The sequence below is a fragment of the Thamnophis elegans genome, chromosome 13, assembly GCF_009769535.1.
Source record: "Thamnophis elegans isolate rThaEle1 chromosome 13, rThaEle1.pri, whole genome shotgun sequence".
NCBI lineage: Eukaryota > Metazoa > Chordata > Lepidosauria > Squamata > Colubridae > Thamnophis > Thamnophis elegans.
In genome coordinates, this window is record NC_045553.1 from 37638078 (window position 1) to 37657803 (window position 19726).

The following is a 19726-nucleotide window of genomic DNA, read 5'->3' on the forward strand; positions in this document are numbered from 1 at the left end:
AGGACCCAGGTTGTTGGGGACAAGATGTGACTTTGTAAACCGCTTAGAGAGGACTGTAAAGCATTATGGAGCAGTACCTAAGTGCTATTGTTAATGCTAACACTAACTCAGCAAAGAATTCTAAAGGTTCAATTGAAGCCAGAACTTTTCCTTTTGGACATATGGATGCATGGTTAGAAAAGAGGTATGGAGAATTATTTCAATATTATTCAATATTCAATAAAGATTACTGCTTAGTCTACTACTGCATCTTATTCAGTGGTGGGATTAAAATAATTTAACAACTGGTTCTCTTCCCTAATGGCCAGCTGGGTGGGCGTGTCTCGGTTGTCATGTGACTGGGTGGGCGTGGCCAACTCAACATCACTCACGTCAATGGGCGCTTCGCCTTAGCTGTTACAATGTAATAAGGGTTAACTGGAGAGGCAATTTCTGTAAGCAGGGCAATAAAGATTAGGCTAGAAACAACACCAGAATGTTCCCTTCCTGTCTTCCTTACAGGATTAGCCCTGTAAACTGGGAAAAAAAACAAAAGAAGATTTCTTCCAACAATCGGTGAAACTGCTTAGAAAGTTAACAACCAGTTCTCCCGAATAGGTGAGAACTGGCTGAATCCCACCACTGAGTTAGTGGTGGGTTGCAGGAAGTACGCCCTGGTACGGGTGTACGAGAGCCTACCCGGAGCACAGGATTCCATTCCGGTACGGTGCTCCGAAGGGCCCGCCCGAGCTCCTTACCTATCTTTTAAGGCTTCCACGCTTCTGTGCACGTGCATTGTGCATACAGAGCTTGTGCGACGCTCCACTGAGCAGCTGGAGCTCCGCCGCGGCTTGCAGAAGCATCACTGACAACTGTATTAGTTGGAACGAGATCCAGAACCCACCACTGCACTGAGCCTATTATATGCACAACGCTGGAAAGATTCAACAGTGTGGAGACAGCGGTTCATGAAATTGACAGAAATTGTTAAGATGACCAAACTTGATTTGTTTGATTAGGGAAACGTCATTATCCACATAGGTTACCTCTCCTGCAGGAGCTGATTTGGTTGCTGATTTGCTTCCAGGTGTTGTTTCTGGGGTGGGGGTTATTATTTTATTATTTTAATTCTTTTTATTTCTTTTATATTGTGTTTTTATTTCTTTAAGCTGCCCCTTGAGTCACTGTGAGCCAGTGGGCAGCAAGAGTTTTCCAAATAAAATAAATACTCATCAATGACTGAAAACTCCTTGGGGACTTTTTGCATAAAAAGAAAACAGTTTTTGGGCTTAGAGTTTGAGAGTAGCAAGAATAAATTCAGAAAGCAGGGAAATATTTAATCTTAGAGAGAGAGGTTTGATTAGAATTATGTCTATAACTGCAGATGGGCAGCTTGGAAACTACTACTTTATATTTCTTTGTATGCTTTTTGTTCTTTTATTTCTTTCTTTCTATCTCCTTTTTTCTTTCTCTTTTCCTCCCTTTTTCTTTCACATTTTCTTTTTTTTGATTGTCCTTCCTTTGCAGAATGAATCCTTTTATAGCTTGGAACTTCTGTGCAGAAAAAGGCAACGAGATTTCAAAACGGTGGCTAAAATAAAGGCTTTATTTTATCTTTGCTGTCCTTTTCTCAAATCATAAGAGAAGGGGGATAAGAGAAACAGCCTCCCAAATTAGAGGGTTTTTTTTTCACAGTTGTTGCCTCTTTTCCTAGTAAATCACATTTTAAAAATGTGAACCTTCTGGTTTTCTTGCTTTGCTTTCAAATTGTATGAAGGTGAAATGGAGGATTTTGCCGCTAGCCGGAGATGGTGAAATTCCATGCCAGGTAGAATGAGGGATGATCATGTTTCCCTCAGCTATTTTGTCAAGACCCTTTGACCCCCACATAACTCTTTAGGTCTCTCTCTTTTATATATATAAAAGAAAAAGAGTAAATTAAGGGCAACTTTAGAAGTATTCACTCCGCAAGCCACCAAAATGAATTTCAAAACTAACTGTGAAGCTAATTCAGCACCTGAACTCCCAGTAAGTTGTTTCATTTTTTTGGTTCTATAAATGCTCAAACTGGGAAACTGCATTTGGCAGAGGAGAGATATAAAGAATAAAATAGTGCGATGAAAGGGCTATTGCTAAAATCACTCTTGGTGCTCTTGAGCAGTTGTCCCACCACTATTAACTGTGGGCTTTTTAAAAGTCATACAAATGCTAATTTATCAAATGGGCTTCTCTGTTCTAATCCAACTGCTTATTTTGTATTAATTTATCCACGCATTTTTGGAGAGAGGAGTGACAGTGAGGAAGAGTGGAGTTGAGAAAGAGTGGTTAGCTATCAATAGTAAAAAAAAAAAATGTATTTCTTAGTCTAATCGGCTATCCAAAGCAGAATAAGCACTCAAAGCAAGTGAACCTTAGAATGAATATATTCATAACACTCAAGCCTTTGTCTTTTTAATGGACACTTGAAAAGGAAAATAGCACCAAGAATTCCGCAGTTCAACCCTAAGCTACTTATATTGAAAAGAAATATAATTTGCTCAACCCTTGCTTTTCACAGCTGGTCCTTATTTTAAAGGAGCCGAGGTGGCGCAGTGGTTAAATGCAGCACTGCAGGCTATTGCTAGATCAGCAGTTCAGCGGTTCAAATCTCACCGGCTCAGGGTTGACTCAGCCTTCCATCCTTCCGAGGTGGGTAAAATGAGGACCCGGATTGTTGGGGGCAATATGCTGACTCTCTGTAAACCGCTTAGAGAGGGCTGAAAGCCCTATGAAGCGGTATATAAGTCTACTGCTATTGCTATTGCTATTGCTATAAAGGATTATTCCATTTTTCCCATTAATATATAATATTAATTTACCGATAGTCCTTGGCTTACAATGGTTTGTTCAGTGACCATCCAAAGTTACAATGGCACTGAAGAAAGTGACTTATGACCAGTTTTCAAACTTATGACCATTGCAACATCCCCATGTTCATATTTGGATGCTTGGCAACTGACTCGTATTTATGACGGTTGCCGTGTCCTGGGGTCATGGGTTCCCCTTTTTGCAACCTTCTGACAAGCAAAATCAGTGGGGAAGTCAGCTTCCCTTAATAACCGTGTTACTAATTTAAGAACTGCAGCGAGTCACTTAACAAATGTGGGCAAGGAAGGTCGTAAAATGGGGCAAAACTCACTTAACAAGTTTCTCATTTAGCAGCATAAATGTTGGGCTCAAGTGGGGTGACAAGTCAAGGACTACCTCTATTAAGAAAGGATTTTCCCACTTTGCTCAGGTTATTAAGGAGTCCACTTTTATTTAAAAGGCTGGGTTTACAGAAGTAGTTCCCTGCAATTTGGCGCCCTCTCTTGTTTCCTGTATAAATGACCACCTAAGTAGAAAAAGACCGGTGGGATTTGGAAGGGCAATGCAATCCCAAGTTGCATTAACAGAGGGATACAATCAAGATCAAGGGAGGTACTAATATAAGGTGACCAGACATCCCGCTTTTGGCGGGACACCCCCGCTTTTTGATGCATTTTCCCGCGTCCCGCCCGCTTTTTAAAAAGGCACGCTTTTTTTGGCGCTCGCAGCTCCCGCCCATCAGCTGCTGGGCTGGCTCATCGTTCTGTTCTATGCTACCTACAAATTTAAGCCAGCCCAGCCTGCCGCTCACTGATTTGATTGGCTGGACTCCAGCCAATCAGTGAGCTGGCCAACCAGCTCACTGATTGGCTGGACTCCTTAGCTGAGGACGCATGCGCGAGTCTCCATTTTATTTCGTCTTTCTTGTTGGGGTTGCAGCTGCGCTTACAGGTGGTGAGTAAAATAAATCATGTTTTGTAAATAATGTGCTTATTTTATTCTTATTGTCTTATTTGGTACCGTGGGAATTGGGAGGCGCTGGGCTGGGGGGAGGAGACAGCCCCCTTCTCCCCCTTTGGCTTTGCGGAGTTCACAGCCAGCCCCTGTGCTGCGGTGGCACGGGCAGCAAGTCTGGATGGAACCACGTGGAAGTTCTCTGCGCGACCGGCAGCCGCTTTTTACTCCCGAGTAAAATTTTTACTCGGGAGTAAGTAGAGAACTTCCACGTGGTTCCATCCAGACTTGAATGGACTGAACTCCGCAAAGCCAAAGGGGGAGAAGGCAGGGGGCTGTCTCCTCCCCCCAGCCCAGCAAACAGAGTCCGTTTTTTCAGCCATGCAGACAACTTCCACGTGGCTTCCGCGGCTCTCGCAGCCCGGCAGAAGCATTTTTTCGGGGGAGGGCTCTGCCTTAAGCAAGAATTGCATTAAAGACCAGAGCAACAGGTATTTCCTTATTTGCCTGGAGATAGATAATTCCTAGGGATACTTGCCATGTTCTTTCATCTGTGTGTGTGTGTGTGTGTGAGAGAGAGAGAGGTAATTCATAAAATCACTTCCCCCTCCAGCCATTCTTCCCCGGCTTTCCTACAACTGACATTTCTGCCACTGCATGGTTTTTTTTTAAAAAAAATTGTGGCGGAGGCTGTTTGCTTCAAGGTGGCTTGCCTCGTTGGGGGGGGGGAGGGCTCTGCCTTAAGCAAGAATTGCATTAAAGACCAGAGCAACAGGTATTTCCTTATTTGCCTGGAGATAGATAATTCCTAGGGATACTTGCCATGTTCTTTCATCTGTGTGTGTGTGTGTGTGTGAGAGAGAGAGAGGTAATTCATAAAATCACTTCCCCCTCCAGCCATTCTTCCCCGGCTTTCCTACAACTGACATTTCTGCCACTGCATGGTTTTTTTTAAAAAAAAATTGTGGCGGAGGCTGTTTGCTTCAAGGTGGCTTGCCTCGTTGGGGGGGGGGGAGGGCTCTGCCTTAAGCAAGAATTGCATTAAAGACCAGAGCAACAGGTATTTCCTTATTTGCCTGGAGATAAATAATTCCTAGGGATACTTGCCATGTTCTTTCATCACCATGACGATCTTATTTTTTTGAGCTAAATGTATTTTTCCAGTTTGAATTGGGCATAATCTTTTTTTATTGATCCACTGTCAGGAAGAGGGTTTATAATTTAAAACAGATGATTTCAGTGGCATCTTTTTTATTAATTTAAATTTCTTTCCGTTCTCCATACCCATCTTCTTGTATCAAATAATAGCTGTGGATTCATTGGTATTAAGTGTATATGTTTGAAGCAGTGCAGGAAATCTTGAAAACTTATGAATTTCTCTCCCCTCTGTGGCATTAGGCCTTAGTATCTGATTTGCTATATAACTTAGCAGTAGTTATTAGCACTCTTGGTGAATGATTCCCTTTTCTCAAATTATCTTGAACAATAGTTTGCAGTGTTTTCATATCTTGCATCCAGCTTTTTAAATTTATTATTAAATAATTTGTATTCTATCAGGGGCTTTCAGCAGTTTACAGCAACAAAAATGCCAAATAAAATTATATTATTATAAAATCATTGTAACAATTCCACAAAAACAATAAAAAGAAAATCCAGTGATAAAACCATATTAAATCCCAATGGCTCTAGAAGACAGAATAATTTGTACAGCCTTCCTGAATGGACAGCAGGTTAGGGCTCCCTGCTCTGGAGGAGGTTTCCAAAGGATGGGCACCAGCTGAAACCTTCCTCCTGAGAAAGCCCTACCTTTGTCATGAATGGGATTACAGGGCCTCCCCAGAAGATATTTAAAGCTCTGGTAAGATAGCTTTGAGGGGGGTGGTCTTTAAATATTTGGACTTTAAGCTGATTTTGGAACATCTGTAAATTTGAAAGCACAAAAAATGCTATTGGCTTGTTTCCAGATGAGTCATTTACTGTAAGGAGTATAGGCTCAATGTATTTTAAAATAATATTTTATTTATTGTGCATATGATTTTTTAAAATAGTGGTATTCTGTGTTGATTCTTTTTTAAATTGTCTTAGACTATTTAAAAAAAGATTCTATCCAAAATAAATTGAAACAAGCCATTTTTAAAATTTCTATGCACAATACTTTGAAATGGACTCAGGAGTCATGATTGACACTGAGTGAATTTGCACTTTTAATAATCAGGAAGATACAATGGCATTGAAAAAAGTGACTGATGACCATTTTTCACACTTAGCGACCATTTTCACACTTAGCGACCGTTGTGGCATCCTCATGGTTACGCGATCAAAATGTTGATGTTTGGCAACGGATTCGTATTTCTGATGATAGTTTGAAATGGTGACAGTATAAATTATTGCTGGTGTAATACTTAACAATGGTTTTTAAGGATTTCTTTTATTTATAGAATACCTTTTTTATTATTTTGGGGGGATTTTTACTTTTAAATTGTTTATAAAACGTATTTACTACAAGAAATGTTCCTTTTTGCAAATGTGATCTTTGCAAATCTTTGTGATGCAATATGTTCAGACCAGGTTTATGTGTCTCAAAGTGGCTGCTATTCTATGGGCAGGCCAGGTTGGTACAAGGCAGCTTTGCCAGATTTGGTGTGTTTCACCCTCATTGAATTTTATATCGTATAAAGAATGGAAGGAGGAAGGAAGAGAAAAAAGGAGGAAGGGAGTGAGTGAGGAAAGAAGAGGATGGAAGGAGGGAGGAAGGAAGGAAGAGAGGGAAAGAGCAGAAGACAGATAAGGTGAAGGTAGATAAGCAAGAGAAATGAAGGAAGAAGTGAGGAGTCTCGAGGAGGGGGAAAACATTTAGTGACCAAAGTTACAATGGCATTGAAAAAAGTGACTGATGACCATTTTTCACACTTAGCGACCGTTGCGACCATTTTTCACACTTAGCGACCGTTGCGACCATTTTTCACACTTAGCGACCGTTGCAGCATCCTCATGGTCACGTGATCAACATTTTGTTTGGCAACAGATACGTATTTATGCTGGTTTCAGTGTCCTGGGGTGACCTTTTGACAAAAAAAAATTTTTTTAATCAAGCCCCCCCCCCCCCCCCCCCCGGTCAAGGGTGTCCCTCTTTTCCAATCTGAAAATCTGGTCACCTTATACTAATACCACTGTATAAAGCCTTAGTAAGACCACACCTAGAATACTGCATCCAGTTTTGGTCACCACACTATTAAAAACATGCTCCAGTGCTGGGATTCAAATAATTTAACAACCGGTTCTCTGCCCTAATGATTTCTTCCAACAACCAGTTCACCAAACTGCTCAGAAAGTTAACAACAGGTTCTCCTGAAGTGGTACGAACTGGCTGAATCCCACCACTGGTTGAGACTCTAGAAACAGTGCAGAGAAGAGCAACGGAGATGATAGGGGACCGGAGGCTAAAAGGTATGAAGAACGGTTACATGGCTAGTCTAGGGAAGGACCAGGGGAGACATGATAGCAGTGTTCCAATATTTGAAGGGTTGCCACAGAGAGGAGGGGGTCAAGTTATTCTCCAAAGCACCCAGAGAAGGAATAATGGATGGAAACTGATCAAAGAGAAATTCAACCTGGAAATAAGGAGGAACTTTCTGACAGTGAGAACAATCAACCCATGGAAGAGAAGTTGCCTTCGGAAGTTGTGGGAGCTTCATCACTGGAGGCTTCCAAGAAGAGACTGGACTGCCATTTGTCAGAAATGATGTAGGGTCTCCGGCTTGGGTGGAGGGTTGGACTAGATAACCTACAAGGTCCCTTCCAACTGTTATTGTATTAAAAGGGGGTAGAATAACATTCTTCTGAACTCCGTTTACCAGCTAAGCTGCCAACTCTTTCCCCAGGGATTCAAGTTTATCCCCAGGATCCCAAAAGACAGAAAGTATGTGATTCTCATCTCCTCGGTGTTGGTGCTTGTGACAGCAATAATTATTGCAGCCATTCTCATTGGAGTTTATATCACTCAGGAATACACTGAAAGGGTGAGTAAGACCTATAAATGCTCAGCCCTTGACTTCCAGGCACTCATTTACTGATTGTTTGCAGTTACAACAGCACTGGGGGGAAAAAGTGACTTAAGACCAGTTCTTGCACTTACCATCCTTCAAGTTGTGTGACTTAAAAATTTGGGACTTAGCAACCGGCATGTATTTATAATGGCTGAGGCTTCCCGGGGCCATGTGTTTACCATTTGTGATCTTCTGAGTAGGCTCCCAACAAGCAAAGCCAGTGTGGGAAGCGATGTGATTAATAACCATGCGATTCATTGAACAACCATGGCAATTAAAGTTCGTAAAATCGGGCACGACTTGCTTAACTGCCTTGCTTAGCAAGAGAAAGTCTAGTCCCAGTGGTAGCCATAACTTGAGGATTGCCTTTGCCCCTGATATGGCACGCATGCCAGAGGTTGCATGCAGAGCCCTCTCTGTGTTAGGTAAGCTCCCCGTTGGGAAAGCGAGTACGTTCAGAGAAGCGTTGTGAGAATTGTGTTGGAGAACACACAAACCAGCATACAGAGACCCTGCAGTTTAAGTAGGCTTTTACTTTCGTGGAAATAGAGGTATCAGAGTCCATCAAACAGTCCAAGTCATACACGGATAAGACAGTCAGTCATCAATGTCTTTCAGTTAAGGGATAATCCAAATAACATAGTCCAGTATCATATAATCAGTTCAGTACTCAAAGTTTGCTAGCAGTTGCAAAACTTACAATTGCTCATGGCAATTTCTAACAGTCAGCTTCCAAAACACTCAGATCAGATCAGCCCAGCATCTAACCAACAGAGAGCTGCAAACCGCTTAGAGAGGGCTGAAAGCCCTATGAAGCGGTATATAAGCCAAATAAATAAATAAATAAATAAATAAATAATAAATAAATAAATAAATAAATAAATAAATAAATAGCTAACAGTCATTCTGGCTCCCTCTTATGGCCGATTGAGGAAAACAGCAACCAATCACATTTTTTTTTTAAAATATATTTTATTCATTTTTCACATTCCATTTGCAATCACTTATATACAGGGTATTTACTATAAGAAAAGAAAAAAAAGAAAAAGGGAATAAAACGAACAAATAAAAAGGAAACACAACTCATCATTCACAACCCCACCTAACCCTTCCATCCTCCATACACCCCATCTACCCCCTCCAACTTTCCTTTCTCCCTCTAACACTCCCCTCCTACTTCCCTTTCCCCTCAAACCTTCCTTCTCCCCTTACTCCCCAGACACCCTCCTTACATTCCCCTTACTCCTTCCTTACTCCTCCCTCTTCTTTCCCTCTACCTCCCTCCTTGGTGTATGCCTTTATTCGAGTGTTGTTTGATCTGATAAAAGTAAAATGAACCAAGGAAAAAAGAAAAAAAAAAAAAAAAGAACCACCGTATATAAATACATTCTTGTTCTTATTAAGACTATGTTAACACCCCCCACCCCACCCCCCCACAAATCCCCATCCCTAATCCTCCCGACTTCCCAGGGCCCACACCTGGCACTACCTTCTGTCTAAAATATCTTGTATACATATGGATTAAAAAATAAAAGTAATATATCGAAAGAAAAAAAAAACAGAGAAAAAAAAAAGAGAGAAAAGAAAAGAGAAAAGAAAAAAGAAAAAAAAAAGAAAAAAAAGAAACCACTCTTTGTGTTGATCTCAGCCCCCCATCTTTATCTATGCTTAAATCATTCTATCTATATTTTATTCTCGTCTCTTACTTCTTTGCTATTTACCCCAACCTTCTGTAGATTCTCCCGTTCCTCTTCCTAAACCTCATGATCCCTTCCGATAAAATTTAAGCAACGTGGTTCATGCCATATATTCAAATATAACTTTACAGACAAGTAATCAAACTTTCCCTTCTAGTAAAATTTAAACAGCGTAAATGATCTTTCTTAACCTCCTTTTCAAACAGTAATTCAAAATAATCTAGCCAAGCTTCCCCTTCTTAGTAAAATTAAGCAGCGTAGATCAAATATTACTTTACACAGGAATCAATTTCTATCTTAAGATAATTCCAACCGACTTCCTCTTCTAATAGGATTTAAATAACGTAGTTCATTCCACATGCATTTTACCCTCATCCCTTACTTGTCTGATATTTACCACTATCAAATTTATACTAGCATTTATTTAAAATGTAACTCAGAGCGATTTCAACCAACTTTCCCTTCAAATAAAAGTTAAATAGCATGGATCATTCCACATATTCAAATAATACTTTCAGCAAGAGTCAGTTAACCTTCTATTTTAAAGTAGTCCCTTCTAACAAAGTTTAGACAACATAAATCATTCCGCATTCTTTTTACACTTATCTTAAGATAATCCCAACCGGCTTTCTGTTCTAATAAGCTTTAAACAACGTAAATTTTACCCTCATCCCTTGCTTGTCTGATGTTTACCACTATCAAATTTATGCTAACGTTAATTTAGAATCTAGCTCAAAGTAGTTTCACCCAGCTTTCCCTTCTGATAAAAATTAGTCCGCTTTTTCTACCGGAGAGAGGTCTCAAACCCCCATTCAGTCCTCAACTTTAGCAAGCATTTTGAAATGTCTAAATTCTCGATCTCCGTTTTTCTGCTTCTCCGAGGGAGGAGGGGCTACCCCCTCCATCTTGCAGCCACATGGCCGGCCGTTTGCCTTCTCCTTCCGCTTGTCTCTCCTCTCTTCCAAGTGCATCAGGAAGTCCCGCCTTCAGAGTCCTACAATAGAAATCTTGAGCCTCCGAAACAGAGTTAAGACGAAATCTTTGATTCTCAAATGTAACCGTGATACCGGCAGGGGCCTCCCATCTGTATCGAATCTGTTGACTCCTAAGCTCCTTAGTTAAAAAGGTGTAATCCCTTCTTGCTTTCAGCATCTGAAAAGGAATATCTTTGAAAACAATCAGGTCCTGGCCGTCAACTCGGAGACTGTTATTATGAAACTTTTGCACAATCGCATTTCTAGATTCTTTTGTAGAGAAATGTATAATTATGTCCCTCGGGAGCTGTCGCTGTTCCGCTATCAATGAGTTCTGGCGATAGATTTTCCGAATCTGCCAATCAAAGTTAAGTCCCGGGCTTCCCAGCGCATGGCTGAAGGCTTCAGCAAAGGTCTGTTTCAAATTCTCTTGCTCCTTTTCACGGAATCCTCTGACTCTTATTGCAAATGCCTTCCTATTAAAATTTATCATCATAAGCTGTTCTTCGTTGTCCCTAATTTTTTGTTGTAAAATTTGAATATTGGTAGTCAAATTAAAATTAGCCTTCTCCAGACTTTCCAATTTGTTCTCTATTTCAGCAGAGTAATCTGACAGGGCAGACACGGCTGCAAACGTATTCGCCTTCATCTGATTAACTTTAGACTTTAAATCATCATATAGTTCCAATACAAATTCCTTAATTTCTTGTTTAAAGGCATTAAACATTTTAAAGAGATATTCCTGTGTTAAAAATTCTCCAGTAGAGGGCATAGGAGACAAAGGCTGTGTTTCCAGTAAAAATTCTTTAAATTCTTTAGACACATTTGTAGCAAGACGCTTCTTTGACCTGGGTGCCATAATAAATAAACAAGTAAGCAGCGCTTCGCTCCCCTCTATTTCCAAAGAAGAAGAGTTTATTTTGTTAAGGAGCGGTCTGCAGGAAGATAAAACCGGCTAAGTACATCCAGTATCAATCATCCACGGAGAGAAATCGCCATTTTGAGGTCTATTTAGACAAAGAGGTCTCTAAGACAAATGGTGCTGGTATTTAAGATAGTAATAAAAGCATAAATCTCACAGGGGTGGGACCCGCCCGTATCAATTCTAGCTTGAAAAAAACTTTGTTTTGTCCTGGGGGGGGCTAGCCTGTCTGGGGCTGCCAAAAAAAAAAGGCAGCTGAGAAGAACTGGCTGGAGATAAAAGCTCCGCTCCGGCTGGATCTAATCTCTTTCCACAGCCAAAAAAAAGAAAAAGGCTGTGGCTTACGAATAGACCCTAGTCTACGGAGCTACTCCCTGCCCCTTTCTTAGCCAAAAAGGGGTGCTATCTATGATCTTATTTAGATATACAGACCAGATCTCTGAGGAGCTCGGTGGAGCCCTCCTCGGCAACAGGCCACGCCCCCAGGAAGTCCAGCAACCAATCACATTTTACAGTATGATTTAAAGACACAGGTACAACATTGCTACATGGTTTATATATTGCCAACCCAACTGTTAGATTATATTCCTAACAGGCACATGCGCCGTCGCCAGCTGCTCTTAAGGTTTCTGGTGCACGCATGCGTGCCAACCACCTAGTCGCGCCAGAGCACCAGAAACCCGAAGACCAGCTGACTGGCACTCATGGGTGTACCAAAAAAAACCAAAGACCATTTGCCCTCCAGTGAGATGGTTTTTGGGTTTCTGGTGCACTGGCATGCATGAAGACCCATTGTGCATGCGTGTGCTAGAAACCTACAGACCAGGTGGCCAGTGTGCGCATGCACATTGGGCCAGCTGGCCTTCGGGTTTCTGGTGCTTCAGCGCTTGTACATGCATGTACGTGCATTCTGGTTTGGGCACTTGGTGCCAGAAAGGTTCGCCGTTACTGACTTACACAGTGACAGTTCGGACGACCCCCTTGAAACGAATGATGCCAACAAAGAACAATGCACGAAAGGTGCTTCTTATTGGTGTCTTGTCTCCTGTGCAGATCATCAAAACCATCAGCAAAGGAAATGATGGTCAGAGGGTAGAGCGGACCATGATGCTGAACAACCATGAAAGATTGGCTGCATTTTTGATCAAGACCAATAAGACTTCGGCGACAGTTGTCTATGATTACAAACACGTAAGAAATATTCCAAACCAATGGCCGGGAGCTCCCGTCCTTGCTCCGGTTCCTGCCCACCTAGCAATTCAAAAGCATGCAAGTAGATAAAGAGGTACCACTTTGGTGGGAAGGTAACAGCACTTTTTGATATCATGCCGGCCATGTGATTGCAGAAATTTCTTTGCACAGTGCTGGCTCAATGGCCTTGAGATGAGCACTTGCCCCTAAAATTTACGGGGACTCCTTTTGACTCCAGAGTTGAGGGGCGTCCGTAGACATTGAGTCCAACTTCCTAATTGGTAGAAATCCAAATTAAAACATCACTGGCAGACACGCTGCCTTGCCTTTGCTTGAAAATAGCTACCAAAAGGGAGTCTACCAGCTCTCGAGTCAGTTCCATGGTCTAATATTTCGCTAACATTTACAGTCTCAAAATCCTTTCATTTATTCTGAGCATGCTGGTTCTATTTTTGCTCCTAGCATCTGATTGGCATCCGACTTCACTATCAAAAACAATGCTCAGTGGTGGCGATGGATTCACTTGAAGTTCCCAGTTTAAATGAAGTCGCCCACAAAATTGAACATTTTGATGAACAGGTGAGAAAGAAGAGATGGGGAGAATTGTTTGTTGCCTTCTTTGTCAATTAATACGATGTAGATGGGATAACCTAGCGAGGATTTGTAACAATTTAAGTGTCAGTTAAGTCAGACGGGTGGCATAGAAATTTGATTAATAAATAAAAATAAAACAACAGATATCAGGATTACTTTGCCCGAGAACAGATATGCTTGTTCCCATCATATAAATGATCATAGCAAGTCACAACAGTAGGAGTTGGTTTGAACCAGTGGTGGGTTTCAAATTTTTTTAGAACCTCTTTGGTAGGTGTGGCCTGCTTTGTAGGAGTGACTTGCTGGCCATGTGACTGAGTGGGAGTGGCTTGCCAGCCATGTGACCAAGTGTGGTGAAACACACTTAACAACGCTTATGCTTAGCAACCAAAATGTTGGCTCAGAAACTCTGGCATTTGAAACGTGCAAGTCTTAAAGCTGTCAAGCTACAAGACCCTTGCAACCCTAACCCTTTAGAAAAAAAACCCCAGGGGTGTTCAAACTTGACAGCTTTAAGACTTGTGGACTTCAACTCCTAGGATTCCTCCTCTCGCTCTTCATGTTGATGATATGCAGACAGGCGGGGGGAGAGAGCTGGAACCAGTTCTAAACGGCACTGTAGATTTGTGGAACCTCTTCTATAGAAGAGGTTAGAACTGGCAGGAACCCACCCCTGGGTTGAACAGAACAATTGCATTCACACATAACATGAAGGGCATTTCCCAGTTGTTAGCACAATGCTGGCATAGCAGGGAAGTTTCGCAAATGCAGAACTGCTAGTATGTTATAAGCAGGGCTGGGTTCCTGCCATGATGGATGGATGATGGACGGACGGATGGACGGTGTGGCATACTAGCATTTTTCTTTTTGTGAAGAAATAGGTCAATGTTCCAAATACAAGTTTAGAACGACTGTATCTGAGTCGTGGTCAGAGATGCTTGTGATTGGTAGAAAAAACGAGGGATGAGCCCTGTTGAACCCCAAAGGATAGTGGTTACTGAGGACAATAAATAAGCATTGTTTTGGTTGAAAATTCCCTGTGAACACCTCCTGAATGACTGACTGTTGTCTGCAAGATCTGGATTCATAAGGATTGGTTGAGTTCATAAGGTCATGGTATCCGAACATATTTTTAACAGAACTTTTTAAAAAGCTAGTAGGGCAACCTGATCCATATAGCCGGCAAATGTAATTCCTCTATGCATTGATATTATCTAATAACGAAACAGGAGGAGAAGTGAGGTGAGAGATACCAACAACTGCGCTACATTTATTATCCAGTATGAATCTTTAAATAATCAACAACAGAGATCAGCTTTGGGTTCCTTTTTTTATTGGGTTGAGATTGGCTTGTTGACGATGTCTTGAGGACAAAATATAACAATACGAGAGCTATCATAGCAATCATGGATTCTACACCAAAAGAATCTTCCAAGTCAAGGAACCGGATCATTTCTTTGCCGTTGAAGAAATTAAGTTCCAATGCATTCGATCAATTTGTTTATAAGCCATTTCATCTTCTTTCATAAAGGATTCAGAAAGCAACGGCTCGGTCTACAGCTTCAAGCAGGGAAAACTAGCTGTTTGTACCACTCTTGGAACAACTATAAATATCCTTTGTGGTGATATTCCTATCTACTGGGCTGAGGTAAAACACTGCTTACCTTTGAATGGAAACTTACAGCGTTTATAATAGATTGTTGAAATAAGACCTTCATACTTTGGATAAAAGGAGAAAGACGCTTTATAATCTAAACTCATCACTTCCTTATTTGCATGGAGGAACAAGACAGCCACATTGTGAAGTTAGACCAGCTTTGAGCCCTCCAGATGATAGCATAGATGCAATTGTCCTTCACCCGACGAAAGTTGCCATAGCAACCAGTGTCCTCCATGCCACACCTGTGCAAATAGCACCTCATTCATCACATTCGCAAGAGGGTGTTCTGTTCGGTCCTTCTCAATTTCAATTTCAAAGCTTTATTGTCAATGCACAACATGGGTACAATGAGATTGGCTGCGCACGCACACATACACCCAACACAGGGGTGGGTTCCTGCCAGTTCTAACCTCTTCTATAGAAGAGGTTCCACAAATCTACAGTGCCGTTTAGAAGCGGTCCAGCTCCCTCACCCCCCCGCCTGTCCGCACATCATCAAGATGAAGAGCGAGAGGAGGAATTCTGGGAGTTGAAGTCCACAAGTCTTAAAGCTGTCAAGTTTGAACACCCCTGGGTTTTTTTTTCTAAAGGGTTAGGGTTGCAAGGGTCTAGTAATTTGACAGCTTTAAGACTTGCGTGCTTCAAATGCCAGAGTTCCTGAGCCAACATTTTGGTTGCTAAGCAAGAGCGTTGTTAAGTGAGTTTCACCACATTTTACAAGTTGGCCATGGCCACCCAATCATATGGCTGGCAAGCCACTCCCACCCAGTCACATGGCTGGCAAGCCACTCCCACACAGTCACATGGTTGGCAAGCCACTCCCACAAAGCAGGCCACGCCTACAGAAGAGGTTCTAAAAAATGTTGAAACCCACCACTGACATCTCAATAACTCACAGTGAAAGAAAGAAAACCCCTAACCCAGTAAATCATGCCAATAAACACAGGATCCTCTATACCAGGGGTCTGCAAACTTAAACACTCAAAGAGCCACAGAAGTCCTAACTGGAATCCCCCTTCCCCCCCCCCCCGTTCAATTCTGGAGCCGACCCGAAGTCTGGTTCCCCCACCATAGAGTCTCCTCCTAGCGCGGTGTCCTTTTTCCTTTACCTGCCCTAACCGAAAGCCCTATCAATTGTGGAGCCGACCGGCAACAGGGAGCCACAGCAGAGGGATGAAACAGCCACATGCAGCTCCAGAGCCATGGGTTGCTGGTCCCTACTCTGTACAGTACATGTGTGTAACATTACATTGCAATATAGTGCAACAAAATAAGAACATGTTGCACGTTGTACCAGCCCTGCAAGTCTATCATACTACATACTTATGATGTTACGTTGGATTTAGGAGTCTGACAGCACATGGATCAAAGCTGTTCTGCAGCCTGTTCATATGACTGGCTATGCTTCTATATCTCCTACCTGATGGTAGGAGAGTAAAGACGTGCTGACCAGGGTGTGAGTCATCCCTGAGGATTTTCCTCACTCTTCTAAGGCAGTGAGCCCTAGCGATGTCTTCTAGTGGTATTAGGTGACAGCCCACGATGTTTATCTTCTAAGGGAAGATGAACCCATTTTAATCCTGTGAGGCAAAGGATGACTCTTTCATCCTTTCCAACCATCCCCGCCATCAGGTAGCCCTTGACTTACAACCACAAATGAGCCCCAAATTTCTGTTGCTAAGTGAGACATTTGTTAATTGAATTTTCCCCCTTTTTACAGCCTTTCTTGCTGCAATTGTTAAGTGAATCACTGTAAGTTGTTAAGTCCGTAGCACGGCTGTTAACTGAATCTGGCTTCCCTATAGACCAGCAGTCACTAACTGGTGGTCCACAAGAAAATTTTGGCGGTCCGCAGAAAAATTATTTGCCTTTTTTATATTGTACTAAATCAGGGGTTTCAAACTACGCCCCCAGGCTGGATTGAGATTGAGATTGAGATTTGTTTTATTTATATGCTGCCCTATTCCCGGAGGGACTCAGGGCAGCGAACAACTCAAGGGGGAAAGGGAACCAAAATACAATACAAGTAGTTAAAATAGCCAAGAGTCACACAGCCACACAGTCGAGAGGGGAAGGGAACTCATCAACCCCAGGCCTGCCGGCACAGCCAGGTTTTAACGGCTTTTCGGAAGGCCTGGAGAGAGTGAGGGTCCGAATCTCTGCGGGGAGTTCGTTCCAAAGAGCTGGAGCTGCCACAGAGAAGGCCCTCCCCCGGGTAGTAGCCAGGTGGCATTGGCTGGTAGACGGAACCTGGAGGAGGCCTGTCCTGTGTGATCTAATGGGTCTTTGGGAGGTAATTGGCAGCAGGCGGTCTCTCAAGTACCCAGGTCCAATACCATGAAGGGCTTTATAAGTTATGACTAGCACCTTGAAGTGTACCCGGAGACCAATAGGCAGCCAGTGCAGCTCGCGGAGGATAGGTGTAACGTGGGTGTACCGAGGTGCACCCACAATCGCTCGCGTGGCTGCATTCTGGACGAGTTGAAGCCTCCGAATGCTCTTCAAGGACTGCCCCATGTAGAGCGCATTGCAGTATGGATGCATGCAATGAAAATTTGTGTTGATGCAGAGAGTCTCCCCCTTTGGGGTCTTTTTATGCAGGTCAGAGGGCGGCAGAAATTCTGACTTGGGGTCTGCTTCAGCCTCCTGGTGCGGGGCTTTGGGTGTAGGCTGGAGGGAACTGCCGCTGGTGGCGAAGAGCCGGAGGGCCTCGTTCCAGTGGGGCTGCATCATGGCCTGGAACTGGCTGACCATCTCAGCCCGCTGAGCCTCCAGTTACCTGGCCTTGCACTCCCGCAGGTCTTCCCTCTGCTTGGAAAGCCTATGCTCGTAGTCCTCAGTGAGGTGCTTCTGCTGAGCCTCCTTCCTGGTCAGGTCCAATTTGAACTGAGCCAGATGTTTTGCCAACTCTTTCTCACGGTCAGGCGAGGACTGGCTGGGAGGGGAGTTGCGAGTAGAGGCTGGTGAGGCGCCCCTTGACATGAGTGACATTGAGTTGGCCATGTCCACCAAGTCACATGACCACCTAGCCATGCCCACCCAGCTGGTCATTAGGTAGATCATATTAGTGGTCCGCAGAATTTAAAATTATGAATTTAGTGGTCCCTGAGGTCCAGAAGTTTGGGGACCCCTGATATAGACTTTAGCAATAGCAATAGCAGTTAGACTTATATACCGCTTCATAGGGCTTTCAGCCCTCTCTAAGCGGTTTACAGAGTCAGCATATTGCCCCCAACAATCCGGGTCCTCATTTTACCCACCTCGGAAGGATGGAAGGCTGAGTCAACCCTGAGCCGGTGAGATTTGAACCGCCCAACTGCTGAACTAGGAGTCAGCTGAAGTGGCTGCAGTGCTGCACCTTAACCACTGCGCCACCTCGGCTCTGCTTGTCAGAAGCGCACAAAAGGTGATTGCATGACTCCAGGGACACTGCAACCACCATAAATATGAACCAGATGCTAAGCATCTGAATTTTGATCTCCTGACCTTGGTGGATGTTGCAACGGTTGTTAAGTGTGAAAAAGATCGTGTCACTTTTTTTCAGTGCCACTGTAACTTTGAACCGTCACTAAATGAACTGTTGTAAATTGAGAACTACCTGTATACAAAAAGTTGTATACTGGGCTTCAGATGAGAAGTTTGCAAGTCGGGGTTTGTCTGTCCCTCCTCCTGCATTTGCATTAGTCTGTGATGTGGACGGTATCGCTTCTGGAGATATTGGGCTCAGGAGATACCCAGTTTATTATTTCTCTGATTTTTCAACCTTTACACTGTTGACTTAATTTGAGGGTGGGTGGGGTTGGGAATTAAGCCTGGTGAACACAGTAAAAGGATAGGGCCAATGGAGATGTTTTTAATTCTTTCAATGCCGTGTTGTCATTAGTTTGAACGTCTCACTTCTAGTCTATCAGCAGTCTCTGATTCTATTTGATACTTCCTTTCCTGTAGAGTTGCCTTCCATGGACTCATCCAGTTCTGAGGAGGTCATACTTGAGGAAAGATACAGAATCTTAGAGAAAGGTACTTCTTTGCTCCAATAATTATTTTCTTCTTTTGCAGAAACAACAGAAGGAATCACGAATTATCTGTGTCGCAATTGCAGGTGTTTGCGTTATGTAAATCCATTCATACTTCCATGTTTTCTACCTTGGCCATTCCATATATGTAGAAGTCCATAACTCTTGATATCATACTAACTTCCAAACACAACGCTGCCAGAAGAACAATGCATCCTTGTCATACAGTGACTCCTCTCCACTGACTTTAATTTCCTCAACGAAAGAAACAATCCAGTTGCCTTTTGGAGAAGCACCTTTGAAACTACTGCCATGAACAATAACCTGATGAATTTCATTCCTAAAGATGAAGAATAAAAGACAGTCTTGAAGTCCACACAAGTGCTTTGTCTACTTCAGTGGTTCCCAAACTTGGCAACTTTTAAGACTTGTGGACTTCAACTCCCAGAATTCTCCAGCCAGCAATCTTTGTGCTGCCTATCAACGTCATAAACCCCACCCATTTTCCTACAGATGAGAATGTGATTAGGAAAATATTAGAATGTGCAGAAATGAATAGATTAACGCTTGCTATAAAAGAGAAAGAACAAACGGAATATTATATGACATGGGAGTTATTTTATAGATGGTTGGAGAATAAAAGTAGAAGTGAGAAATAGAGACCAATGAAATAAAGAAGAGATGTTAAGATAGAGATGTAAACAATATGATGATTATTATATATGATTGTTAAGGTGACCATATTCAATATATTATGTTTTCATTAGAAGATATGTTCAGAGGGACAAATGAATAGACTTATAATACTGATTATTAATATTGTAAGCTTAGAGAATTATCATTAAT

At 42.5% G+C, this 19726-nt stretch overlaps 1 protein-coding gene across 1 annotated transcript in view; it reads left to right on the forward strand.

Moving 5' to 3' along the window:
• LOC116516333 (pulmonary surfactant-associated protein C-like) overlaps nucleotides 1-18983 on the forward strand; it is a 40433-nt gene extending 21450 nt beyond the window's left edge. Inside the window, exons 2-6 of the mRNA XM_032228761.1 lie at nucleotides 7662-7799; nucleotides 12473-12610; nucleotides 13073-13189; nucleotides 14736-14852; nucleotides 18924-18983. Coding sequence (XP_032084652.1) covers nucleotides 7662-7799; nucleotides 12473-12610; nucleotides 13073-13189; nucleotides 14736-14852; nucleotides 18924-18983 — 570 coding nt within the window. The remainder of the gene's footprint in view (nucleotides 1-7661; nucleotides 7800-12472; nucleotides 12611-13072; nucleotides 13190-14735; nucleotides 14853-18923) is intronic.
• Nucleotides 18984-19726: the final 743 nt, after the last annotated feature.